The 27,970-nt window shown below is 43.9% G+C and overlaps 1 protein-coding gene across 5 annotated transcripts in view; it reads left to right on the top strand.

The window, feature by feature from the left end:
- The window catches only part of MKI67 (marker of proliferation Ki-67), a 28,411-nt gene extending 6,228 nt beyond the window's left edge, over window positions 1-22,183 (top strand). For 2 of the 5 annotated variants that reach the window (XM_058544286.1, XM_058544287.1), the window contains exons 5-15: window positions 17-83; window positions 2,334-2,379; window positions 2,880-3,962; window positions 5,352-5,527; window positions 6,459-6,780; window positions 6,871-6,989; window positions 7,087-7,258; window positions 10,085-10,240; window positions 11,219-17,328; window positions 18,200-18,647; window positions 20,758-22,183. In XM_058544286.1, the coding sequence (XP_058400269.1) occupies window positions 17-83; window positions 2,334-2,379; window positions 2,880-3,962; window positions 5,352-5,527; window positions 6,459-6,780; window positions 6,871-6,989; window positions 7,087-7,258; window positions 10,085-10,240; window positions 11,219-17,328; window positions 18,200-18,647; window positions 20,758-20,765 (8,707 nt within the window). In that variant the 3' untranslated portion in view covers window positions 20,766-22,183. The remainder of the gene's footprint in view (window positions 1-16; window positions 84-2,333; window positions 2,380-2,879; window positions 3,963-5,351; window positions 5,528-6,458; window positions 6,781-6,870; window positions 6,990-7,086; window positions 7,259-10,084; window positions 10,241-11,218; window positions 17,329-18,199; window positions 18,648-20,757) is intronic. The other 3 variants (XM_058544288.1, XM_058544290.1, XM_058544289.1) reach the window with 3 other exon arrangements.
- The last annotated feature ends 5,787 nt before the right edge of the window (window positions 22,184-27,970 follow it).

The following is a 27,970-nucleotide window of genomic DNA, read 5'->3' as shown; positions in this document are numbered from 1 at the left end:
ATTCTATGCACTTCAGGTATGAAAATGAAAGTCATCAGAATGGAAGCGAGTCCACTGAATTTACAGGACAAAGATGTGAACAGGTGATGGGGATATTATCCAACTTTGGGCGTGATGATATGAAATCATCATGCGCACTTTGAGGAATGGATTCTCCCAAGGGAGGATGACTTAGCAGATATAGTAGGAAAATGTAGCTAAGGTATTAAAATAAGTTGAACTTAGACATATTAAAATAATTTAAAACTATGCTTTCTCTTTGTTATTCAAAATGAGAGTACTAAGTCAGTCTGATACTTTTAGTCCAAAAGCTTCTTAGAGTCTCTCATGATCTGATCTTCCTGCAAACCCTTGGTTAGGACAATCCCAATACATAAAACTGAAATTCAGGAACTAAGTTATCTGTCGGCTCATTTTGTCTCCCAGTCATTCTACTCATCCATCTTTATGCATCTGAAATAATGACATCAGAGTTGTGAGTAACAAAGATACTCCTTGGGACAGCCTGGTGGCGTAGCGGTTAAGTTCGCACGTTCTGCTTTGGCGGCCCGGGGTTCCCCAGTTTGGATCCTGGATGCAGACCTACTCACTGCTCATCAAGCCATGCTAAGGCGGCAACCCACATAAAAGAACTAGAAGGACATACAACTAGGATATACAACTATGTACTGGGGCTTTGAGGAGAAAAAAGAAAAAGAAGAAGATTGGCAACAGATGTTAGCTCAGGGCCAATCTTCCTAAAAAAAAAAAAAAGCCTGAAATTGGAGCCGAAAAAAAAAAAAGATACTTCTCAATTTTGATAGACAGATGATCTATGACATTAGAAGAGAGTTACTGTGCTGGGTCATGTGAAAGAATCCTATCCCTTGTGTCTATCAGTGGAGAAAACGTATTCCAAATGGCTCAGCTTATTAAAACACAATTCTGGGCCCATCCTTGGAGATTTAGTAGCATTTAGTAGGTTTAAGGTAAATCCTGGAATTTCTATCTTTTCTGCTTTTTAGGAAGCTACCCAAGTTAGTCTCAGATGACCAGGTTGGAATTCACTGGCTTAGGAGACTCATCATAGGTACGCCTGAAATTAGCAACAGGCCCTTCAGTTGAAGGTCCCCGCTTCTGCTCTAGTGCCTTCTTCCCTAGGAGAGTAACCTTCATGTTGACCCTGCTGCTCGTCAGCTTTGGGGGAAAGCTAGCTTTTGAGGTATCCCACACACCAGCCACCATCCTAACTTGTTAGTAGGCGTAAGCAGACCAACCAAAAAGCTGAACTGTGGGTTCATTACGTGTCACTCAGGGGTTTATGAACTGTTTGTTATCCAGATTGTGAGAGAGTAAATATTGAAATGGAATGCTTAGAACATATTCCAGCAATTTGACAGTGATTTTTATGGCTAGTGAATATAATAGTACAAAAAATATGCACTTACATTTTGTACATATTTTAAAATTTTAATTCATTTGTATTGTTTAGTCATAAGATTCTTGGTCAACTTCAGATTGGAGATTAGAAACTGATCCTTCACATGGACAGGTAGAGAAACAATGTGATGGAGACCAAGAAATCTGAAATTGATTAGAGAAAGAAGTTAAATTATTTGCCTTTGAATATATTTTATTTCCCCCCCTAACAATTCAGATGATATATTTTTCCTCTTTTGAAACAACACCGGACATTTATACCGTACGTACGTGTTATTCTGTAGTTGTTCCTCGCCCTCTAAGAAATTCCCTGTGAAAGACTGAAGGCACTGTTCACGGGGTGCCAAGGAGGAGTGCTTGCTCTGCTTGCAGTGCTCTGAGGGTGCAGTGCCTTGGGTGCACTGTTTTTTGCTTGTGGTGACTTCTGGGCTTTCAGATACACCCTAAGTGTCTGCCAGCCAAAGAGCACACGTGCTCAGTGGAGCCTCAGTTCTCCCACAGCTCCTGCAGCCAATCTCTGACACAACTGAGAATCAAGTCAGTAATCCTGTGCCTTTGGTAGGCCAACAGACACTGAGTGTTGTGATGCTTAATTGTAGCTTTGCTGCTTACTTCACATGGTGACAAGAAAGAAGTTTGAGGAAGTTATTAATACTAGCTGAGGGTCAATTTAAATAATTTTAAGCTTCAAGTTTGTTTCTTATTCCATGACTATTTTTAAAGATCAGCTGAGAAATACTTGTATCATGAGCACTAGCACCTGAATGTCTTGGACTCATTTCTCAAAGTCTCTAAAAGTCGTATAACAACAGTTTGGTAAAGAAGATCGTCAATAGGAAGACTGTTCTAATAAATATGACTGTCAGCATTTGAAAAGGCGTCTCAATTGCTGTTCTTATTTTGACAATTCACAGGGATCTCTGCGTCGCGTCTCAAGATCGAGCCTCTCTTCTGAGCCTGGTTAGTATTTTGGTTTTGTTCTGGGATCCTGCAAGATCAGTTCTCTGTGTAGCGTTATGGGAGGAAGGGACAATGAGAGCCCAGGTGTTAGATACCTACGTATCTTAGACTCACAAAAGTTAGGAGGTTGTGTTCTTTAACATGACAAACATAGGCAGACACCTGAGTTAACTTGTCCTGAGTGATGTATGAGACACCAAGCTTATTGGAGAGTCCACATATAAATACATTTTCTTTCTCAGTTGTCACCTTAATTCTGAGTAGATTAATAGCATTTGATGTATTGATTATAGGAGGCTAATGTGATTTATTTATTTAGATCAGAAAGCAAGTATCAAAAATACTGTTATTACACAGTTTGGGCATTAAGTAATTTGCAGCCTATGTGAAAAGCTAGGTTTTAAGACAATTTGAAACAGTTTTAAAATTTGAATACTACACATGTTAATCACTGAGAAAATCTTGAAGTTCTGTTTCTTTTTTCATAACTCATTTTCAAGATGGGAAAGTTCAAGATTCCAATGCCCGTTCAAAACTCACTGAAGAAAATGTTTCAGGAAGGTCTCTGGTACCCGTGAAGAATGTCAAAACACCTGGTACTGTCTCAGATGATTCAGAAGATCATGTTGCCAGGAAAACACCTAATGTTACTCATTCCTCAGAACTTCCTGGAGATAATTGCAGAAATGTAATGGATCCCACTCCTGGGGATTTTAAAGAAGATTCCAGTGTAACATTAGTGAGCTATAATGGAGAATTGAAGTCTTTTCCTTCTACACAGTGTCTTAGGAATAGTGAAAAAAACGAATCTCCCTTTAGGAAGCTTTATGAGTCAATGAAGGAAGAGTTAGATGTGAAATCAGAAAAAGAAAATATTCTGTGGAATCGTAGAAAATCCAGATCACAGAGTCATTGCTCATCAGAAAACGAAAGTGCTGCTGGTTTACAGGGCGGGTCACAGCTACTGGTCTCACTTAAATCCAGGCGGAAATCGGGTCAAAGCACCCAAATTAAGGCAGACCCTGCTTCAGGAGAACAAGGAAGTAGCCAGACTGAGGAAAAGAGAACTGATGAAGAGCCTGCTCAGAATCCCAAGGTGACAATGAGTCCCAGCATTCTCCGCACGCAGACAGCGGAAACAAAGACCCTCGTACAACAGTCACAGCGAAGCTCCTCACAGAAACGTCAGAGTGAAGCCCTCAGTGATATCCAGGGAAGTGATCCTGTGAATCTGCGTCTAAGTGAAGGCTTCAGGGTAGACAATAAAACCCTTACTCCTAGGAAGTCCTTAACTAGAAATCAGACACCCACTAAAGTTGAAAATGCTGGTAATTTGGGAAATACTCCAGAAAAACTCTTTTCCAAAAAGAGGAGGAGTATGCCTACAAATGTTGACGTTCTTACTACAGAAACAGAAATTCAAAATCAAACTATTTTAGCTCCACTGCTCGTTCAAGTTGAAAGGAAGATTCAAAACGATGCCCTCAACAAGCCTGAGAAATTGGACAGCACAGCTGGACAGATGTGCTCTGGGTCACCTGATCTTAGTTCAGTTGATGTCAGCAACTTTGGTGATTCCACCAGTAAGTTTATTTAACTGTTAATTTATTTTCCCCCAAAAGTCCACACCTACCTTATATCTAGATATGAATTAATGAGACATTCCTTCAGTCAGTAATGATTTGCTCTGTGGTAGAGAATCTAGGAGCCACTAAGGGTACAATGATAAGACCACCATATTCATTGTCTCCTCTGATAGATTCGCACTGACGACCTTATAACAAGGAGTGACAGAGGAAGTGCAGGTTGTTAGGGAAGAAAATAGCAGGGCATCTAAGGAGATAGGGTGGTCCCAAAACATATTTGATTCTCCTGTTCCATCTACAACAAAATAGAAAGGAGAATAGGCATAATTGCTTTTCACAGGAGGTTTAATTCTGAAGTACAAGCACCTGTATCCTATGAGTTTAATCTACTAGATTAAGTCAATGGGAATCCCTGGGAAATCTTTTAATATAGAGTGGCTCTCAGATATTTATACTCTGTTCTCAGGGTCTCCTATGAGCAGTTTCTTATAATCACTGGACTGTTCCCACGGGTTTATGTGCCAGGCGCTGTTCTACGTTCTTTACAGACATTGACACTTGATCCTCCTGTAGGCAATAGGAGTGCCCATGGGACAGGAATTCTTATTATCTCCATTTTGCAAATGGGGAAACTGACAACCTAATGTCACACAGTGAGTGGCAGAGATATGGCCGCCGTGATAGGCTTGTTAGCTCCTCGGCATCCTCCTACACTCTCAGGGGTCTCTAGGCATTCTTATGCAGTACGTTACTGTCAAGGCTCTGCTTCTGCAGAGGGCCCATAGTGCAGAGGTGTGTGCTCTCTAAAATTAGACCTGCACACATCAGTTACAGTGTCCCTATGATCTCATAAAGGGGGTGCATCGCTTAGACAAGGATTTATGTTGACTAGCGGTTCATAAAGATGTGTAGCAGGGGTGGGACTTGTGAATGGCGTATCAGAATCACCTGGAGAAGTTTTCAAGTTCATAAATTCTACTCACTAGGTAGGTCTGGGTGAGGCCCAAGTATGCGTCTTTTGGAAAAGTTCTCTCAGGCCACTGCAAAAGCATCCATCTCCATCATGCCCCTGCTTCAAAGTGAGAGCCACTGCCTCAGACCAATCCTTTATTAAGCTTTGTCCACATAGGACTTTTCCACATTGTGAAGAAAATCTTTGTTCTGTCAAGTTGGGACTTGACGTTTTAGTGGTTTGACCCCAGATCTTTCATGAGCTCTTGAAGCAGCTTTAGCCTTGTCAACATTGTGAAAGAATGAAGCTGTGCTGTGACATGAGGTTTCAATGAATTTTACAGTTGGTTTGTCTTTAATCGTGATTTGACATAAGGCACAAACATTGGTATAGTTTTTTCATTCCCCTTTCCATGTTTGTATTCATTACTTTAGATAAGATTGAGGGAATGTCCTTGAAAAGAAGGCGAGTGTCCTTTGGTGGTCATCTGAGACCTGAATTATTTGACGAAAACTTGCCTCCTAATACACCTCTCAAAAGAGGAGAAACACCAATGAAAAGAAGGTCTCTTGTCACTCACACTCCAACTGTCCTGAAGAAAATCATCAAGGTAAGTTTCACAGCCGGTATTCTCACTCTGTCTCATGACTCGTATCGTCGGTACATATTCTTTCCAAACACCTCACATGAATAGAATTACAGTTAAGACGTTTTTCTTTCTAATAAAAAAGTAAAAATTCAATCTAAATGAGAGCTCATTCACTTGGGTGTTGGAAAACCAACACCTGGGTTCCTAAGCACGGTTCTAACGTGGCCGAGCATAGGTGCGTCCTCGGCACTTCTCCTTTTCCTGCAGAGGCCTCCTGCCAGCCCCGCTTACAGGGCCAGGTGATCACGCTACAGTTAGAGTAAAAACTACCAATTGCAAAGAATCTGGAGACATCGTGACACATAACCATAAGGTTTTTTTTTCCTTTTAGAATTATAAGATGAAAAGGAAAATCTTGGTTGGCAGCACACCTATGATTTTCACCATCAGCTATTTACAACTTTTAATCATCTACCCTAGGTTGTGTTGTCCTCCTGATTTTCGATCCCTAGAAAGGCCCCACAGCTCACCTTCATCAGAGGGCCTGGATGGTCTTTAATTTCTTTTTATACCAAAAGGAGTGTAAGCTATGTCTGGTTTCCTTCTCATTGTATACCGGCTCCCAGAAGTGAGCAGCCCGCCTTCTGTGTAGACCAAAGGCAGGTAGACTCCAAGGGATGGTGTTTCCATGGATTCAGATCAGAGCACTTGCCTCTCATCAGGAGGTTCCTTCCATCTTTTCACCTGAAATACCTCAATTAAGACTTGTCTGATGCTTTTTTTCCTTTAAATGAGAGGGACAGACTCCCATCTCTACTTTACTCTTGACAGAGAGAGGTTGGTGCTTTAAGATTTAAACAGCTAAAATTCTTAATTGGGTAGGGTTTTCACATTCATTACAGAGATGTTATATTTGTGGTAAGGTTTCTTATGAACATGTACATCTTGTCAGGAACAGTCTCAACCATCAAGAAAAGAAGATTCTCCTTCAGAAACCCATTTGGAAGTGACTGCACAAAACGTGTTTATGAGCTCTCCTGCTCAGAATCCTACAAAAACTCCACTTGCAAATGATCAGCGCCGTCGGTCATCCAAGGCATCTTCTGTCTCCAGTGACAGCAAATCTCCTCACCAGACAGATACTCCTAAGAAAGGAGGGAGAAGGAGCGGCAATTTGCCTTCAAAGAGAACATCCATAGATCGAAGCCAACATGAACTCTTACAGATGATTTATTCCAAAAGAAGGAGCGGTGCTTCTGAAGCCAATTTAATTGGTTCGTGTCGTATTAACAAATATGTTTTAAGGTTAATTTTCTCAGTAAGTCTAGTTTTGAAAAATTTCCACACTTCTTTCTTTTTGACAGTGGCAAAATCGTGGGCAGACGTGGTAAAACTTGGTGCTAAACAAACACAAACTAAAGTCGTTAAACATGGCCCTCAAAGGCAGCTGAACAAAAGACAAAGAAGGATTAATACTCCAAAGGTATGGGTTCCAATAGGAATTGCTCTTTTACACATAATTAAGATTACATTAAGTGTGGATTTATGCTTTGACATTTTGTTGATCCGATTTTTTCCAGAAGCCTACTGGCAGTGTTCACAATCAATTTAGTACAGGCCACGCGAACTCTCCCTGTACCATAGTAATAGGGAAAGCTCACATCGAAAAAGTAAACATGCCTGCTCGGCCCTACAGAATGCTGAACAACTTTGTATTCAACAAAAAAATGGACTTTAATGAAGATCTTTCAGGTAAAAACTGTCAACTTAAAAAGAAAATTTTCTAGTTATTTTACTCCCAAAACAAGTTTTTTCGGGAATAGCCAAAAGAATTGCAATTCTGGATGCGCCTGCTATGGTGAACCACAGGCAAATCCAGAGAATAAGAGAAGGGGCTTCTTTTTATAAAGCATAAAAGGGGCTGTTCTAACCAAAAGTCCATTGGGGGAAAGGAACAATTCAGGGGGGCAAGGGCTTCTCATTGGCTGAGCTGTGGTGTTTCTCATTGGCTGGGCTGTTGCTGAGTGGGGAGAGAAATCTTCCTTCAGTAGTAAAGTGGTACTTCCTGTTGGAGATGCAGGCATAGGATGCTTCCTGTTTGTAGTAAATGATGATGTGTAATAGGGCTGAGAGCTCCCCCTACAGGCCTTCCCGACTCCAATTTAGTAAAGGTTTCTTCTATTAATTTCCACAAGACATAGCCTTGGCTCTTATAAACCATAGTCCTTTGATCCTCCTACTGTCAGGATGTGGATGGGTGCTACATGTGTTTATCTGCTGTCGGTGGGACAGGAGAATAAACAATCCTGTCACTTCCCTGGGGTCATGATGTTCAAGGAAGAGACGGCAGGATTGGAGAACAAGGACAGGTCCCCAACAATTTGGGGATCATGTGTTCTGCGTGAAGCAGGTGTGAAAGGTAGGTGCATATCTTTACCTCGGAGAGCAGGATAGGTGGAGAAAACCGGAAGCTGCTTTATGGTGAAGAAAGCAGGCTTGCTCTTAAATTTGCCCTTTCCTGTATTTACTCTAATAGATGGCCACAGAGTTGGAGAAATTGGTTTGAGCAATATTTTGCTGCTTCAAGATTAATTTTACTTCCATGTAACAACTTAGTGTTCATGAAACAAAGTCCTGTGAAAAGGTTTCCTTTAATCATCAATAGTTGAGCCTAAGTTGCCATTTTCAGTAAAAGTGTGATATGATTTGCTTATGGTTGTACTGGATTAGAACCATGGCAAAAACCCAAGATTGGATTTTATGCCACATAATTTGACCAGTGGTTTCCACTTTGAACTCTTTCAAGGGAGTTGAGACTTGAATCCATTGGGTGGAATCTTGTTTTTATTTCCTGGCAGATTATAAGATGGCAGAATTGTACTCCTCTGTATAAGCCATATATGGTATCCTCCGATTAGAGTCACATTTGGATCAATACATTTAGCTTTCTAAAAAAACAAACCAAAAAAATGTAGAACAGTGGTAGCCAAAATTTTGAAAGCCTACTCCATGAATAAAAAAACTTTGAGCATGTACCACCCAATATGCAGACATATGTATGTATATCTGTATATCTTATAAATTATGTGCATGTATGAGTGTGCTTATATATATGTTATGAAGCATTAAAATAAATCCTCAAAAGTATTTTTAAGATGAGATAAATAGCAGTTTAAATACTTAGTACCCAGGACAGTGGATTTTCTCAGCCTTCCTTCAAGACTCTTTCCTAGAGTCAGCAATGTCCACTCCTTGCTGTGAGTAACTTTCACAACAAAACGTCAGTATGTGCTGAAGACTAAATCCTGTATATTTAAAGTAAGGCCTGAATGGCAGCAGAGGGATGAGATTTTTAAGTCAGTTGGCTCGTTTGGGAGCCTTCAGAACAGGCTTCCCAAACGCATTTTGCAGACAGTGCCAGACTGATAGCGTTTTGATTACTGATGGCACACTGAGAAAAGTAAGGAGAATGTGGGATAATATAAGTTTTTCAGAAAGTTAAATCTTCCATTTGAAGTACTGTATGGTTCTTTTTTTTCTGAGATTATGTTAATATTACTTTTTGGTGTTAAAAGATGGTGCTATTATTACTTGACAGTACTAGAAATGGGCAGCCCTGTTACCAAGCAATGGGCTCGCTTTGCTTGCTGCGATCTGAGCCAATCACTCACAAGTTAGGGATTGAGAAAGGAAGCTTTAATTCGATTAGCCAGCATAATTGGCAAGATGGCAGACTAGTGTCTCAAAAAAACCATCTTCAAGAATTACAGAATCTTGAGGCAGTTGTATAGGGAAAATGTGCTGTAAGGAGGGGGTTTAGAAATGTTGGCCTTTAGGCATGACAGACTCCGGGATCTTTTATTGTTCTTTTCTTCTGTCAGTGATGATGAATATCTTGTAGGTGTGTTTCCCGCCTGTGGTCAGCCTGTTCCTGGAGAGAAACTCATAGAACAAAGTTTTAATTTATCAAGCTATAGGGGAGTACATACATAAGTGGAGGCCATAAATCAAGAGAGCATGTGAATTTTTTTAGAATACGTGCACAGCCATGAGTAGTCACACAGAAGAGGGGCTGGGGCCATTTAGCATAACAAGATGGCCTCACGGATGTTCACTTACAGCCCTATGTCATTTTTAAAATTGGGGAGCATTTTATTTCTACATAAAATTCAGAACTGCACAACCTAGGACTTTTTGGAAGTGTGAGGGCAATCGGTTTTCTGCATGCTTGGAGGGGAGGCACTAAGGGCCCCAGCTGTCCTCTGGCCAGTGCTTACAGCTGGGGACAGGAATGACTTTGGAAGATTGCAGACATCAACTTCCTTCATTTGATTTTCTTTCCAAGAGGAAAGACAAAGAAGAGGAAAGATGAGTCTAACTTCCCATTGCCCTCTTTTAACAAAATGAGTCCGTTATGCATGCATCACCCTCTTCTATGAGAGCCTATCTTCCAGTAGTTCTAGGGAGTGACCCATTTTCTACTTGACACCATTCCCTTTGTCGTATGTGAGGACTGGCATGGTGGTTTGCATGTGTGGGCAATATGTTAATTGCTTTTCCCATATTTTCATATCACAGGACTAACTGAAATGTTCAAGACTCCAGCGAAAGAGAAGCCACAAATGATGAGAATATGTCCCATCACTTTTTCAGATTCAGAGGATTTGCTTGGAAAAAAGTTTCAAGTACCTAATTCGGAAGAAAAACCTCTGCTATGCACTTCGGAAAATTTTGGTTGGTTTACTTTTCTTCCCTAGTACTTTGATGTTTTCAACAGAAACTATAGATGGTATTATTTTTTTTACAACAGATATTGTATTATTTCTCTACAACAGGCACTCCTGATAACCTACTTTTCCAGCTTCTCTGTTTTATCGTTTTGGCAAAAATTCCTATCAGCAGTTGTACTAGCATTGGCATTCAGTGACTTGCTTAAAAAGGAATATTTGTTTAATAACCGTGAACTACCCATGTACTTTTGCTTTATTTATTATCAGCAAAGAGGTAGATAAGCAGAAAAGTATAATGGTCTCTCATCATACTTATATGTAATTTACTCAAACTCAAAATTATTGTAAATTACCAAGGAGGAAGATAACAATATGTACACTGTGCAAGTATTCCTCCTGATCTTCTGGAGGGGAGTGTATCCCAATGCGAGCGTGAGATGGGACGTGTGAGTCTGTCTTGCTCTCTTATTTGGTGCTGGTTACTGAGTCATAGAGGGAAGGGAACAGTTTGCCACACTGAAGATGCTTCCTGTAGCTAAAGGGTAGATGTTTCCTGTTTAACATGGACCCTCAGCATACTAAGTGTAAGCCATGTTATTGCACTAGTGGTTGGACAGAAGAAACAGCTGTTTGTTTCTTATGTTTCAAGAAAAAAATGTCTGTATTCAGGTCACTGAGATATGGTGTGACAGCCTTCAGGAGACGCTTCTTAAGGAATTTTTTCTTTTATCTAATCCCTGTAGATCCTCACCACCACATATGTATGACCCCACTATATATCACCAAATAACATTATTCTTAAGTGTACATGGTTCATGCATAAGACAGATTTATGGCCACATAAGCAGCCTCATCTCCTTAGTCAGGTGGATAGGAGGCTGAATTATTGGTTATTACACAATATTTCATGAGGATAAAATACAAAATTGGCATAAAATGGTGAACAGAATATATTTATCGTGTATGTTTTTATTTCTTATAGGAGAGAGTGTGTTCCCCAGTGCTCAGAAAGCAGCAAAAGAGCCGTCGGATAAAAGTTCTGCAAGCCCTGCCTTAAAACAACAGGATAGGAGAATAAATGAAGATATCGTGAAAACTCCCAGGAACATCTACAAAATGACAAGTGCTGAGATGAATACTCCAGTGTCTGAGGCAGAGCCTCCAAAGGTAGCAGCAAGTACAAACAAGTCTAGAAGGTCTGTGGAGCTCAGAAATAAACAGACGCCAGGCGCAGAGGATGAGAATGAAGAAAGGAAAACCGACACCATGGAGAACATCTTGGGAAGACGTCTGAGGAAAACACCACTACGAGAACAGAAGCTAAAGGGAGAGATGAAGGAAAGTGAGAGATCTTTTGAGATATGTAAGAATATCATCGAATCAAAAGAAAACTCTGAAAAGATCATGGCTGTGAGGAGATCAAGAAGATCTTCAGAGCTGAAATGGGAACCAACAGCAGACCTGACTGCCCTCAAGAGATGGCAAGGGACAGAACCAAAGGAAGACCTGGCAGACATCCCAAGTCTCCTCCAAACCCCAGACTATGTGGCGAAACCGGTGGATACAGAGAACAAAACCACAAAACTGCACTGTAAATCTCCAAAACCAGAACCGGTCAACATGCCAACAAGGACTAATGTACAGCTCAAGACACCTCCCCAGAAAGTGGATGTAGAAGAGCTCTTAGTACTCAAGAAGCCCACACAAAAACCAGGAGAAACCACACACACACACAGAGAACCAGTAGATGATGAAAAAAGCATCAAATTGTTTAAGGAAACTGTAAGGCGGGAACTGGACTCTGCAGAAAATGTAACTGGAAGTAAGGGCCAGCCAAGAACACCTAAGGAAAAGACTCAACCTCTAGAAGACCTGGCTGGCTTCAGAGAGCTCTTCCAAACACCAGATCACGCCAAGGAACCAATGACTGATGACAAAACTGCTACAATACTCTCCCAGTCTCCACAACCAGAACCAGCCATCATGTCAACCAGCAAGACCAGACGGCTCAAGACACCTCTGCGGAAAGTGAACGTAGAGGATGAGCTCTCGGCACTCAGGAAGCCCACACGAACACCAGGGGAAATCATGCTCTCACACCAAGAACTAGTAGGTGGTGACAAAGACATTGCAGTGTCTCAGGAAGCTCCAGAACAGAAACTGGACCCTGCAGACAATGTAACTGGAAGCAAAAGGCGGACGAGAACACCCAAGAAAAAGCTCCATTCCCTCGAAGACCTGGTTGGCTTCAAAGAGCTCTTCCAAACGCCAGATTACACCAAGGAACCAATGACTGATGACAGAACCACAGAACCAGTCAACACACCAACAAGTAGAAAGAGAGGGCTCGAGACACCTCTGCAGAAAGTAGACATAAAAAATGAGCTCTCAGCACTCAGGAAGCCCACACAAACACCAAGAGAAACCATGCTCTCACACAAAGAACTAGTAGGTGGTGACAAAGACATTGCAGTGTCTCAGGAAGCTCCAGAACAGAAACTGGACCCTGCAGACAATGTAACTGGAAGCAAGAGGTGGACGAGAACACCCAAGAAAAAGATCCATTCTCTCGAAGACCTGGTTGGCTTCAAAGAGCTCTTCCAAACGCCAGATCACACCAAGGAACCAATGACTGATGACACAACCATCCAAATATCCTGCAGATCTCCACAAGCAGAACCAGTCAACACACCAACAAGTAGAAAGAGAGGGCTCAAGACACCTCAACGGAAAGTAGACTTAGAGAATGAGCTCTCAGCACTCAGGAAGCCCACACAAACACCAGGGGAAAACACGTTCTCACACAAAGAACCAGTAGGTGGTGACAAAGACATTGCAGTGTCTCAGGAAGCTCCAGAACAGAAACTGGACCCTGCAGACAATGTAACTCGAAGCAAGAGGCAGACAAGAACACCCAAGAAAAAGCTCCATTCCCTCGAAGACCTGGTTGGCTTCAAAGAGCTCTTCCAAACACCAGATCACGCCAATGAACCAATGACTGATGACACAACCACCCAAATATCCTGCAGATCTCCACAAGCAGAACCAGTCAACACACCAACCAGTAGAAAGAGAGGGCTCAAGACACCTCCACAGAGAGTGGATGTAGAGGAAGAGCTCTCTGTACCCACCCAAACACCAGAAAAAACCATGCTCTCACACAAAGAACCAGTAGGTGGTGACAAAGACATTGCAATTTCTGAGGAAGCTCCAAAACAGAAACTAGACCCTGTAGACAATGTAACTGCAGGTAACAGACGGACAAGAACACCCAAGGAAAAGACTCAACCTCTAGAAGACCTGGCTGGTTTCAGAGAGCTCTTCCAAACACCAGATCATGCCAAGGAACCAATGACTGATGACAAAACTGCTACAATACTGTCCCAGTCTCCACAACCAGAACTAGTCATCATGTCAACCAGCAAAACCAGACGGCTCAAGACACTTCTGCAGAAAGTCGATGTAGAGGATGAGCTCTCTGCACTCAGGAAGCCCACACAAACACTAGGGGAAAACACGTTCTCACACAAAGAACAAGTAGGTGGTGACAAACACATTGCAGTGTCTCAGGAAGCTCCAGAACAGAAACTAGACCCTGCAGACAATGTAACTCGAAGCAAGAGGCAGACAAGAACACCCAAGAAAAAGCTCCATTCCCTTGAAGACCTGGTTGGCTTCAAAGAGCTCTTCCAAACACCAGATCACGCCAACGAACCAATGACTGATGACACAACCACCCAAATATCCTGCAGATCTCCACAAGCAGAACCAGTCAACACACCAACCAGTAGAAAGAGAGGGCTCAAGACATCTCCACAGAGAGTGGATGTAGAGGAAGAGCTCTCTGTACCCACCCAAACACCAGAAAAAACCGTGCTCTCACACAAAGAACCAGTAGGTGGTGACAGAAGCGTTGCAGTGTCTCAGGAAGCTCCAGAACAGAAACTGGACCCTGCCGAAAATGTAACTGGAAGCAAGAGGCAGACGAGAACACCCAAGAAAAAGCTCCATTCCCTCGAAGACCTGGTTGGCTTCAAAGAGCTCTTCCAAACGCCACATTATGCCAAGGAACCAATGACTGATGACAGAACCACCCAAATATCCTGCAAATCTCCACAAGCAGAACCAGTCAACACACCAACAAGTAGAAAGAGAGGGCTCAAGACACCTCTGCAGAAAATGGATGTAGAGGATGAGCTCTCAGCAATCAAGAAGCCCACACAAACACCAGAAGAAACCACACTCGCACACAAAGAACTGGTAGGTTCTTTGGTAGGTGGTGACAGAAACATTGCAGTGTCTCAGGAAGGTCCAGAACAGACACTTGACCCTGCAGACAATGTAGCTGGAAGCAAGAGGCGGATGAGAACACCCAAGAAAAAGATCCATTCCCTTGAAGACCTGGTTGGCTTCAAAGAGCTCTTCCAAACACCAGATCATGCCAAGGAACCAATGACTGATGACAAAACCACCCAAATATCCTGCAGATCTCCACAAGCAGAGCCAGTCAACACACGAGCAAGTAGATGGAGATGGCTCAAGACACCTCCCCATAAAGTAGACATAGAGGATGAGCTCTCAGCACGCAGGAAGCCCACACAAACACCAAATGAAACTGTGCACACACAGAGAGAACCAGTGGATGGTGATAAAGACATCAAATTGTTTAAGGAGACTTCAGAGCAGAAACTAGACTCAAAAGAAAACGTAACCAGAAGCAAAAGGCAACCAAGAAGACCTAAGGAAAAGGCCCAACCCCTAGAAGACCTGGATGGCCTCAAAATGCTCTTCCAAACACCAGATCGCATCAAAGAACCGATGACTGATGACAAAACCACCAAAATATCCTGCAAATCTCCACAAGCAGAACCAGCCAACACACCAACAAGTAGCAAGAGACTGCTTAGGGCACCTCCCTGGAAGGTGGAGGAGCGGGAAGGTCTATCAGCAGGCAAGAAGCCCACGCAAACCCTGGGGGAAATGGCGTGTTCACACGGAGAACCAGTAGACAGTGACAAAGACATCAAAGCGTTTAAGCACACTGCAAGGCAGGAACTGGATCCTGCAGAAAATGTAACTGGAAATAAGAGGCAGCTAAGAATCCCGAAGGAAAAGTCCCAGCCCCTTGAAGACGTGGTTGGCTTCAAAGAGCTCTTCCAATCACCAGTTCAGGCCAAGGAACCAACGGCTATTACCAAAACCACAAAAATGCCCTGCAAATCTCCACAACCAGAACCAGTTGTCACACCAACCAACATGAGACAGCTTAAGACATCTCTGGGGAAAGTAGGCGTAGAAGATGTGCTCTCAACACGCAGGAAGCCCACACGAACGCTGGGCAAAGCTGTGCACGCACACAGAGAACCAGTGGATGATAAAGACATCAAACTATTTAAGGAAGCTCCCAAGCAGAAACTGGACTCAGAAGAAAATGTAACTGGAAGCAAGAGGCGGCCAAGAAGACTTAAGGAAAAGGCCCAACCCCTAGAAGACCTGGATGGCCTCAAAATGCTCTTCCGAACACCAGATCACAGTGAGGAACCAACGACTGATGAGAAAACCTCCAAAATACCCTGTAAAGCTCCACAAACGGAACCAGTCAAAACACCAGCAAATAGAAAGAGACTGCTTAGGGCACTTCCCCGGAAAAAGGAAGAGCAGGAAGACCTGTCAGCACACAGGAAGCCTACACGAACTCTGAGGGAAAGGATACACTCACGCAGAGAACCAGTCAGTGGTGATAAAGACATCACAGTGTTTAAGGGAACTGCAAGGCAGGCACAAGACCCTGCAGCAAATGTAACTGGAAACAAGAGGCAGCCAAGAACTAAGGAAAAGGCTCAGCTCCTTGAAGACCCGGCTGGCCTCAAAGAGCTCTTCCAAACACCAGCTCACACACACGAACCAATGACTGATGAGAAAACCACAAAAATGCCCTGCAAATCTTCCCAAGTGGAACCAGTCAACACGAACATGCCAACGGGTACAAAGAGACAGCTCAGGGTACCTCCCCGGAAAGTGGACATAGAAGATGAGCGCTCAGCGTGCAGGAAGCCCACAGAAACACCGGGGGAAACCACACACACACATGGAGAACCAGTAGTGGATGATAAAGACATCAAGTTGTTTAAGGAAACTCCAAAGCAGGAACTGGACCCTGAAGAAAATGTAACTAGAAGCAAGAAGCAGCCAAGAATCTGTAAGAAAAAGGCCCGACCTCTAGAAGACCTGGATGGCCTCAAAGAGCTCATCCAAACGCCAGATCACACGGACGATCCAGTGACTGATGAGAAAACCACTAAAATGCCCTGCGAATCTCCATGCGTAGAACCCGTCACCGAGCCACCAAGCAAGAAAAGACGGCTCAGGGCACCGCCCCAGAAGGTGGATGAGCAGGAAGATCTGTCAGCACCCAGGAAGCCCACACAAACCCTGGGGAAAACGATGCGCTCACGCAGAGAACCAGTCGGTGATGATAAAGACATCACAGTGTTTAAGGAAACTGCAAAGGAGGAACTGGACCCTGCGGCAAATGTAACTGGAAACAGGAGGTGGCCAAGAAGAACTAAGGAAAAGGCCCAGCCCCTCGAAGACCTGACCAGGTATAAAGAGCCCCTCCAGACGCCAGCTCACGCCAAGGAACTAGGAAGTGAAGCTGAGAGCGTTAAGATGACTCCAACACAAACAGCAGACAAAAGAAAACCTGTGAAAATATCCAGAAGAGTCCTTAGGGCCCCTAAAATAGAACCCACGGATGACCTGGCGGGCACCAGGGACCCTGTGCAATCACAAGGGGAAAGCAGTGTTTCCCCGTCCCCCAAGAGGAAACGTGGAAAAGATGGACGCATCACGGGAACGAAGAGGCTGCGCTCTGTGCCTCCTCCACCAGACACAGCGGAAGAGAAGCCGCTCCAGAAGAAACAGAGGATGGCTCCCAGAGAGACATGCGAACCACCTGAACCCACTGTGACAGAGAAGAAAAGTCGGAGAATGTTGGCAAAAAGGATCGAACCAGTGAAAGGGCTGCCCAGCAACAACGGGAAAACTGAAAAAAGGGGCCAAACAGTAGAAGATGCAGCTGCTCCAAATAAGGTGATGGTAGATGTTACACAATCGTTACTGTCATCTTGGATTGATGTGCTCCTTTTTTGGTATATGTGGTATAAATTGTGTGTAACCTGAATTTATATGTGGATTACATTTCCCAAAGGGGTCTGTATTCAACAGTGAATAACTGCAGACCATGGTAAAGAGTCCTTTTGGGATATATAGAGAATAGACTAATTTGGGAAGATGATTAGTCAAAATTATTACAGAGTTTGGCAAGAGCTTCTCAGGAACTGAATGAGTTAGGTTCATCTTTGAAGGTGTGAAGCATCGTGCAGAGGTGGGCAGCTCAGCCCTGTGTTCCAGACACTACAGCCAGGAGTGCTGGGTAGAAGTTCTGTATGCGTCAGTATTTAAACAGAACAGTGTACGTGGGGAGGGTGTGTCCTGAGAACAACAGAACCGTCAGATTGTTCTATAGAGAGGTTACTACTGCAGGGAGAGAAGTTTGTAAGATTCCATAAACCGAGATTTTCCTGTCTGCTTTAGCAATGATTGTTAAAGGATTAGGAATTCATTTCCTGCCTGAAAAAGGGGCATTTTTCTATAATGACTCTTTAATGTTGTTATGATCAGATTTGACATATATGACATTCAGACATTGTGATGGAAACTTACACTGAATTCCTTATTTATGGTTCATCAACAGAGATGATGACTTCTCCATAGGAACAAAATGACAAGACATTACCTTGAATGGCTTAGATTACTAGCATTGTAGAAAATTAATCAATGTAAAATTTTCAGATGAGTCCCACTTTTTTTTTTTGAGTTCATTTTTGCTTGTTTTTCTCTGTGTCGAATTTTGAGATTTGCATGACTCATTGACATGACGTGGATGTCTTGAATTTTTTAGGGAATGTCCTTGCGTTCCAGACGCCCAAATAAAACCAATGTAGAGGAGCAAAAATCTGAATTTCCTGTATCGGCAGAAAAGATTAAAACAAAGAGGAATGAAAAGAAGCCCATGAATACCTCCCAAGAGATGAAGCTACAAAACTCGGAAGATGGAGCTGAGAATTCCACATCTGGGGGCCAAGTCCCTGGAAGTAGAACAGGTTTGAGATCTGGAAGACGGAATAAGATGCCCTTGCCTAATGTAGCAGAGGAGAAAGCAAGGAAGAAAAGTGTGGAAATCTCTGTGAAGAGTCAGAAGGAGAGCAAAGTAACAGAACATTCAGACTCCAAGAGTTTGAGATCAAGAAAGATTACAGTTCCTTCTAAAGGAAACATTTCAGAGGGTGAATCCGAGCAGAGAGTAACTCGGGGTGCCAAGAAGCGTGCTGAAACTACGACAAAGGCAGGTCATTTACTGTTTTTCTTTTTATGAGCATAGAATGTTTTGATATAATTTTTGCCCCATGTTGTAAAAGCAAACACAACATCATATATAATTCCACGCTGCCAGCTCCCAGTTATACTAACGTACGAAGCATGAACGTACACCAACTATTTTGTATTAGTAGCTATATTTAGTTATATCTGTCTTGAGAATCCCACTTCAAATAGTAAATTCACATTATGAAGCCATCATTCAGGAAGAACAAGGAATTTACCTAGTCAGTACTTTCTGACTGCTCATGATGTACCCTGTACTAAAATTATAGATAGATATCTTGTGGCTCTTGTTAGTTTGACAAAACTTACTAAAGCAGAAAGGTGGTCCCAGAGGAGTTCCTTTGGAGAGCTAGAATGAAGAAAAGTTGGGGGTGTCCATAAGGCAAATAGTGCTACAGTCCTGTGCTGCATGAGGATGTTTCAATGACAGACCGCATAGACGCCGGGGGTCCCATTGGATTAGTACCATGTAGCCTAGGTGTGTAGTGGGCCCTACCATCTAGGTTAATGTACTCTGTGATGCTCACAACAATGAAATGGCCGTCGTTACCCAGGCACGGCTGTATTAAAGGTTCCTATTCAGGAGGAGGTGCTCGTGTCCTAGTGCCCTTCCCAAAGCAAATAATGTCTAAGTTAAAGGACTGTCAGTGCTGCTAACGTCAGGTCAGATTCAGCAGCACGTGAGTTGTCTACCGTTTGAATAAATCCACGGTGCAGGACTGAATTCAGTCAGTGTTCTGGGGAATACTTGATTTTCCTAGTTTGAAAGAAAGAGTGGTTAACCAGCTCCCTTTCTGTGAGTGTATAAATTTGCTTCTTAGCGTGTCGTTCAAGACTGGATGCCAGTGCCGTGGGCCATGCTCCAACACACACGTGTGAATTTACTGCTTGACAGACGGTTGTCTGATGTGGCGCCAGCTGCAAAGGCAGAAGAGATTTGTTTACTGTGTGGTAGAATGATGGTGGGGACACTGGCCTGCATCCACATCCAGGCTCTCCCTGCATGTCCCCGCCACCCTTAGAGGGGTAGGGGAGCAGCTGCAGGGCAGGTGAAGTGCATCCTGCGGTCAGCAAAGACGAGATGTGTCCCACCCAGCCCTTCATTAGCTTGTGTATTTACCATTCTGTTGTCATCTGTAGTGTGGATCTCACACTCTGCTACCTTCTGATAGAGACGTACAGTTTCCGGTTTGACCTTTTCCTGATATCTCAGTCACTTGAAGGACATTTGCACTGCACGGTAACAAGGTGATACCTTCAGTCCCTATTCAAGTATTTCAGGTCATTTACATTTAAACTCAGCCTTAGGTTTTTTAATTCTTGTCTTCTGTTCTCCTGACTCTTCCCGCCGCTCAGTGTTAAAGATCACTGGATAAGGTCATTGGTGGGAACTGCTTCTAAAGTATGCTCAAACAGACATCACAATTAGCTTTTCCCACGGGCTGTAGGGTTGGGGGACTGTGTGTAGTGGACACGGAGACACCTGTCTGCTCCCCTGTAAGTACAGCGCAGACACCCAAGTCTCTGGGGCACCCATTCTGAAGAGGCAGACCATATTCTGCTTCCTTTTAGATTTTATCTAAGTGACTGGATGGATGGGCCTCCTCCTCCCGGCTCCTCTTGGAGCACATGCAGCAGGTGGTCCCGGGTCACACACAAAGACTGTTGAGGAATTGTCTGCTTCATACACGTAGATTGTTTGGAAGACCCCAAAGATTTTGCCCTGATTGTACATTTGAATTCGCCTTTTCTGAGTGGTATTTTTTAATTAGTGAAAATGTGTGTAATCGTATGGAAATTTTCCTTATTTTTTTTAATTATGTATTAACTTAAAAATAGGTGACAAATCTTTCTATCAAAAGACAAAATATATGTTTAAAAGACCAAATAGTAAAAACAGCTTAAAGAACAAAAGCAACTTTCCCAGGCTATGTCTTATTAAACTCATTTCCAGCTTCAAGATGAATTTTCCAGAACTATGTTACACCTAGTAAGGATTTGGATCTTTGCAGAGTAGAGTTGGTTACAAAAATTGTTCTTTTAAATGACTTGAGTTATATCTTTGTTTCCAAATAGGTCAATGACAATGTGTGCATCAAGAAAATAAGGACCAGGAGTCATCGGGACAATGAAGATATTTAGCTAAAAAGTTTCAAAGGGAAAAAAAAAGTAATACATGTAATTTAGTGATAAGTTCTAGTACAATATTTGCTGTAAATTTAAAAGTGAAGTCTGTAAATAATGCTATCTGGCTGTTTAAGGAAAGAAAGCTTAGAAATTTCTGGTTTTGAATTGTCTGTTCAAAAACTCCACATGGAGGTTATGAAGCAGACAGCTGGGTCTCATAAAATGGTAAAAATTTAAAAGTTGGGGGTGGCGGGTGGGGGTGGGGAGTGGGAGATGGGCCAAGGTATGCCCTTCAACTTTGCAACTGAAGCCCTGAAGTTTATCACCCCCACAGCTGGTCCCCATTAGCTGTGGGCTCTAGCACTTGCATTGTACATGCTTCTGTGTTTGTCTGTGTCCTCCACCAGAATGTGAAAGGCAGGGGCTTCTATCCTTGTATCCCCCTACATGGGGCAGGCACTCAGGAAACATTAGAGAATGGATAGATGAGTAAATAAATGAAACTTACAAGATCTGTCTTTACAGTGGGGGAGACATTTGGTTCATATGCTAGGGCTGTTGATCATCAACACAGGACAGTCCAATCTTTGGTGTTTTTATCCCTTAAGGGAATGACATTGTGGATTGGAGTATGGTTTGTGAGCCCATCTTCAGCGTAAAGCCGTTACTTTATCTAAGGAATGACTGGTGGCTTGCCTTTTACCCTTTAAGGATATTTGTCTAAGCCAAGACTGCTTTCCTCTGAGAAGCCGTCCACACACTAAATCTTAGGGCCGTCGGCCAGGGCACCCCTCGATTCCAAACTGTAATGCCCCTCTTAGCTTCTGTGCTTTCGGGTCATTTACAGTTTCTGGGCTTTCTACTGGATCTGCTCCCACCTGTGCCTTTTCTGACCACAACTGTTGGCCTGACTTAGTCACTCCCATGCCACCTTGTGCAGGAAACAACACAAACTCTCCCCTAAAAGAATAAACATTTCTGACAGCAGCAGAGCACGAAGCTCCTTCACTCACAATTCCCGAATTGTTTATCTCTGAGCATGCTACATCTTATTTTAAGCCCGGACTTCTTTCTTTGGTTTCAGACGCATACATTGAACTGCTGGACATCTGCATTTTGATGTTCCACTTTATCCTCCTCTTCCTCTTTCTGTGTTCCCTAAATTGGAAAATAGCACACCTTCCCTCCAGTCACCTGTCTGGAGTCCTCCCCATTCACCTGCCTTGCCAGTTTGAGCTGAGGATGGAAGACAAGAGAGGGTAGCTGTCCCCTAGAGTGTGAACCGTAATGACCATACCCCGTCTGTCCACTCTGTTATCCCCTAAAGTCTGGTGTGGAGCCAGGTTTACATAAAAATAAATGTTTGCTGAATGAACGCATGAGTCTCTGCGTGGCTGTCTGAATCAATGGTAGTTGCTTTTACTATTTCGGCTGCTGTAATGGAGTTCTGGACAGTGTTGTCTCAGATTGTGAGGAAGGGGGACAGGTTGAAGGAAGGTCGTAGGATGGAGGGGCCGCACAGGGCAGGTGACAGTTGAGTTGGGCCGCAAAGGAGAGTGAGTTGGTGGCAGAGAGCAGAAGAAATGAGAGGATTTTAGGAAGTGGGGCCCTCATTAGAAAAGGCACTTGATTTGAAGGTGTGAGTCATAAATGTGTCGTTTAGGTAGGCAAAATTCAAGAAAATGTAAAACAATAGCATTTTTCTATGATTAAGTTGTTCTGCCAACACTCCAGATTTAGTAGTAATTATGGAATATAGGAAAATTTCAATTAGCCATATGCCTGGGGAATGGAATATACTGATTAATTAAAATATCCTTTACGATTTAATTCTCAAAAATCTCACTGAACTATATGAGCATATTTTCTCACCTTAGGAAGTACAGTATTTCAAGAGCACAAGGGGGGTTTTCATTTCCTAGGGCTGTGGGTGCTGGATTAAAAAAGCTCATTTAAACAAGTGTTTAGAAAAACACGTGTCCGCAGGACATGTCTTTGATTTAGCATTTTTTGTGGAGGAGGGAAGCTTCAGGCAGAAATATTAACCATTCAATCAGGCTAATTGTGTATTTGAGAACAGTGTGCAAGAAATAATTACCTACTGGCTGTGTGATTTGGTAACTTCTCTGAGCCTCAGATTCCAAGTGAGTGACATCCCTCTGATGGAAAGTTCTCCATAAACGGAAGCTGTTTTTACTCTTTTGCCTCCAAGCTTCTGCGTGACCTGGCTGCCAGTCTCCGTGGCTTTCTTTGCTCTAATTCTGTACCAGCCAACTCTTGCCTTCCTTAGGCAAGACCGCCCTCCCACACATATGTGTAAACACATATGTTCGTGCACACACACACTCATGCACCCTCACATACACACATACATACTCATACACACACACACACACTCATGCACACATATACACACATACACACACATTCGTATACACATACTCATGCATACACTCATACACATATTCATATACTGTCTGGCTGCACGCCCAGTTGTGCAAGCAGCGTGGGATAGGTAGCGGATAGACCGAAGAAAAGACTCGGAGGTGGCATACAAGATATATGAGTTCATTGGGTCTTATGTACAGGGAGTGTCCAGGGGCGGCTGGCTGGGCGGAGTTGTGCACTTGCTACCGTGGGCAGAGAGTGGATTGCTTATGTAGGTGGGGGAACAAAGATGACCTGCTTGCCATGAGGGACTGTCCTTGGTATGACCAGTGTTCCCAGGAACAGTAGCTCACATGGAAGGGCCCTATGTTCCTTCAAGACTTGCTGTTCTTTGAGATAAGTTAAGATCTAGGTTGGCCAGGCGCTGGATCATTACAAATCCCAGGAAGTTGGTGTCCTGCCCAGAAGGGGGCCCGAAGGACACATGGTTGTAATAGGGCATGCAGGCCAGTGCCAGGCAAGCATGACCCTACATACACACACTTACACATACACACCCACACATGCACCCTGCTCTTCTCTGCCTTGGACTTTCTGCACCTCCTGCTTCACAAGATGCTTCCCTCTAGGCCTGAGTTCAGCTCCAGTGAGGCTCCCTCAGGGAAGTCTGGTTCACCCTGTCCCCATTTCCTGGGCTGGGTTGGGTCCCCTGTTGCATGCTCTGGAGTCATCCTGTACTTCTTTGTGGAATGTACCACAGTGGAAACTAGACCACTAATTATGTGTCTGCCTCCTCTGCTAGGACCAAACTTTGTCCATCCATGCGGGCAGACCACGTATTCACCAGTCACCGTATTCCAATGACCAGGTACAGGAGGTACCCAACCAGGTGGCTGCGAGATGAAGTGATCTTAAAACCCATGGTATTTATTAAAAGGTGTAGCAGTAAAGAAAACAAACAAACCAAGAGGGAGGAGCGGCAGATGGACAGAGTCAGAGGAGCTGGATCTTAAGCCTCTGTCTCCATTTTGACAACTGACATGACTGGACAGTTACTTTCTCTCCTGGCCAATAAGCCATTGTGACCATGTTAGTCCTGCGGGAACGGCCGTCATATTTGTAGAAGGGGACTCCCCAAAACCCTGGCCATGTCTGGTTCGTCTGGACAGAAGTAGTGGGTCCAGGGACAGGGATTTGACCCAGGGACACCAGATTTAGCAAATGAAAATACATGTTTCTCGGTGTTTTATCTGGTTGTCCTAATGTGACCTAGATCCTGAGAGAGAACTTGCAGGTGAGTCCCGGGGCAGGAGCCCGTGGTGAGTTGGTTGGTCCTGGGGAAGAAGTTTTCTGTCAGGGGCAGAGAAAGGTTTTGGAGTTTTGTTATAAGTTCATCAATACCTGGAGGGCTGAGGAGGGAAGGAAGGAAGGGAAGGCCACCCTCAATCCTAAATAGTCAAGACAGGAATTTAGGCCTCAACTGACAGGCACGCTTGGTTGAGGCATTCCAGGGCGTAATGGAGAAACTACATCACCAATGTCAACTCCGTAAAGTAAATTGTAGCTGCTTAACTCAAAATGATCTAAGATACTATGGCTAGGATCCTACCATTTGCTGGGCTTTCTAGAAAATTCCTCTAGGCCTGCTGCTGGCATCATCGTCCCAGACATGAGTCTGGTACTCCAGCCACAGCTCAAGGGACCCTGATTTTGGTGCCATGCAGACTGCCCGGACCCCCGAGGCATCTCCAGGATTTAGTTGCATCTCCCACCTCCTGGTGCCTCCAACACCAAGTGCCATGTTGGCACCTGAGCATTCAGTAGTCTATAAATTGGGATTTCATCAATATTGCTCTCCCTGAAGGAACTACAAGTGCCCATGACTTGTTCACATGAAGCCCCTCCTGGTGTCTACATGATTTCAAAGGAATGAAGGTTTGATCTGCTATGTTTGTTGGGTATTGCCATGTGCCACAGAGTGCCCAGCTGTCAGGCTAAGTCGGCCTGTGCTCAGCAACACCATCTACAGGCGGGCAAGTCCTAAAGCTTCCTGGACAAGGAACATTAAATAGCCATCAATAACAGTCTTTTATAAGGAATTGACGGGAAATATTTATAATATGATTACAGAGGGTTGTATCCATGTCTTAAAAAGAATTACAATAAACCAATGAGGAAAAGTCAAATGACACAATTAGGGAAATGGACAAAAAATGAATTGGTCATTCACAGACAAAATACAAATAATAAACATGTGAAAAGATGTTCAACCCACTAGAAGTTAGGGAAATGCAAATTGAAACAAGGTATGATTTTTTCTCTATCAGTTTGCAAAAACTAAAAGGCTTGCTAATACCCAGGGTTAGTGGGGTGTGGGGAAGCGGGCACCATCTGCACTGGAGTTGGGCAAATGAGTTGGGGGATCCTTTGAATGGCAATTTGGCAGTTCCTACTTAAATTTAAAATGTGTGTGCCCTTTGACCCAGAAACTCCCCTTCTAGGCAGCTCTCCTGTAGAAGTACTTTGCACATGAGAACAAATACACATATGCGCAAGTGTATTCATCATAAGATTGCAGTATAACCTTGCAAGCCAATGGAAACAAGCTAATGTCCATCATGGAGGAATGACCATCAGGGTTTGTTAGGTTTATACCTGGGAATACTGAGGAGTCTTTAAACAGAATGAGGAAGCTGCATGTGGGCTGACACGGCCAGCTTCTAAGGCAGAATGTTGAACAAAAGGGCAATTCACACCACTGCCCATAGGTAGCATATTTCATCAGTTCTAAGATGCAAAGTTTTCACATATTAACCTCTCTAACATCAGGATGGATCTCAAAATTGATGGTGTCCTACCAGGAATAATCGGCAGTGTACGCGCTTTCTTAGCAGAACAGAAAGTGGATTTGACAACCTTATCATCCTGAATTTGATGATATACTGGGAGTTTGACCCTGTTGTTCTTAAAAACAAACAAGAAAACAAATTGTCCATGTGTTGATGTAACTGCACAAGTTTAAACCTGCAAACAGCTGTCTGGAAGGACGTTCCCCGAAGTTATCAATGAATTGAGATGGGGGAGGAGTCAGGTGAAGGGCCGAGTTCATATGTACTCTTTGTATATTTCTGTCTGGTTTGACCTTTGACAACAAATCCGGCTCCCTGTATTGCTGGGGTACACCACCCTTCATGACCAGGGGCTGGCACCCCTAAATACAACCTCCAACCTGGGAGCTGAAAGTGGTGGGTCAACACTCCAGCGTCCTGCCCTTTAGGTGGACGATTGGGAGAGGCCCCTCGGGTGTCATGGCAGAGTCAAGTCCCCAGAGATGGTCTCTGTGCTGCCCCTCCCAGTGGCTCTTCCTCCACCCTACCTCATCTCCCTGCTCTGCCACGCCTGCCTCCTGTGGTCTCCTCCCAATTAAGCCACGTGCCCTGTGTCAGGGTTTTCTTTCAGATAAACTCAAACTGAGATACCTCTGGCCGTAGAGAGCAGTGTGAGGGGGTGTTGGTTTCCTAGGGCTGGCCTAACAAAGGGCCACAAACTGGGTGGCTTAAACAAGAGACTCTTATTGTCTGGCAGTTCTAGAGGCCAGAAATTCCCCTTAGGGTGCAGGCAGGGTTGCTCCCTTCTGACGGCTATATGAGAGAAACCGCTCTGTGCCTCTCTCCTAGCTCCTAGCAGGCTCAGGTGTTCTTGGTCGGCAGAGGCATCACTCCAACGTCTGCCTTCCTTTCCCGTGGGGTTGTCTCTGTGCACATTCCCTCTCTCTGTCCAAATTCCCTCTTATAAAGACACAGTCCTACTGAAGTAGAGTGGGGCCACCCTAATGGGCCACCATACTTCAGTATGACCTCATCTTAGCTAAATTCACCAATTTCCATATAAGGTCACATTCTGAGGAACTGGGGATTAGGACTTAACATATTAATTTGGGGGGGGAAGCAATTCAGCCCATAACAGGGGACCCTGCTCTGGCCGGAGGTGGCAGAGTTGGCCGGATGCCCTGTTGGCTGCCTGGCTCTCCTCAAGTATGGAGCCTGGGTTTGGGCGGAAGGCCCGCTTCCTCTGGTAGAAGACTTGCCCATGAGTCCTCTGATGGTTGGAAATACCATGGAGCCTGCTAAGAGGCACGTCCCTAATCTGTGCCATTCAATCCCAGGGAGGCCTAACCTCCCTCGGCCATCGGCTAACATGCCTGTCTACCCAGAGGTCTGTTAGCACGCGGTGTCCTGTTTGTGTGTTTCCATTTGATGGGGTTCCTCTGAGGTAGGCCCAGTGTTTGTTCCTTCTCTGAGGCTGGGGACTCAGTCAGGTTGGTCGAGTCAGATGGTCCCTGATTGACTGATGATGCCTGCTTGTGCCCTCGCAGTCCCTCCTCCAAACCTCCTTTCTCCCATCCCTCCTCCCCTGTCCGCCGCCTCAGGGTGTGTCTGCACTTTCACTTCTCCAGTTCTATGCAGCCCAAGGGAGGGCCCGCACCACACCTAGAGCTGATGAGGAACATGCAGACAGACAGACCGTAAGGAAAACCCAATAACTAAAGGGCGCACAAGAGCAAACAGCATTTCACAGCAGGTGATTTGTTTTTTTTTTTTGGGGGGGGGAGGGGAATAAAGGATTTCAAATCATCCATTTTAACAAATATAATCAGGCTCATAAAATTTATTAAATAAATACAACAAATGATAAAAAGCATATGTTTAAATTCCACATGAGACCCAGAATATCTGAAAGAGGAAGCTGGTGTGTGGGGCAGGGAAGGGAGGTG

This window comes from Diceros bicornis, chromosome 6, assembly GCF_020826845.1.
Source record: "Diceros bicornis minor isolate mBicDic1 chromosome 6, mDicBic1.mat.cur, whole genome shotgun sequence".
In the NCBI taxonomy this organism is placed as follows: domain Eukaryota; kingdom Metazoa; phylum Chordata; class Mammalia; order Perissodactyla; family Rhinocerotidae; genus Diceros; species Diceros bicornis.
Note: the sequence above shows the minus strand (reverse complement) of the source record. Positions and strands in the feature narration are given on the sequence as shown.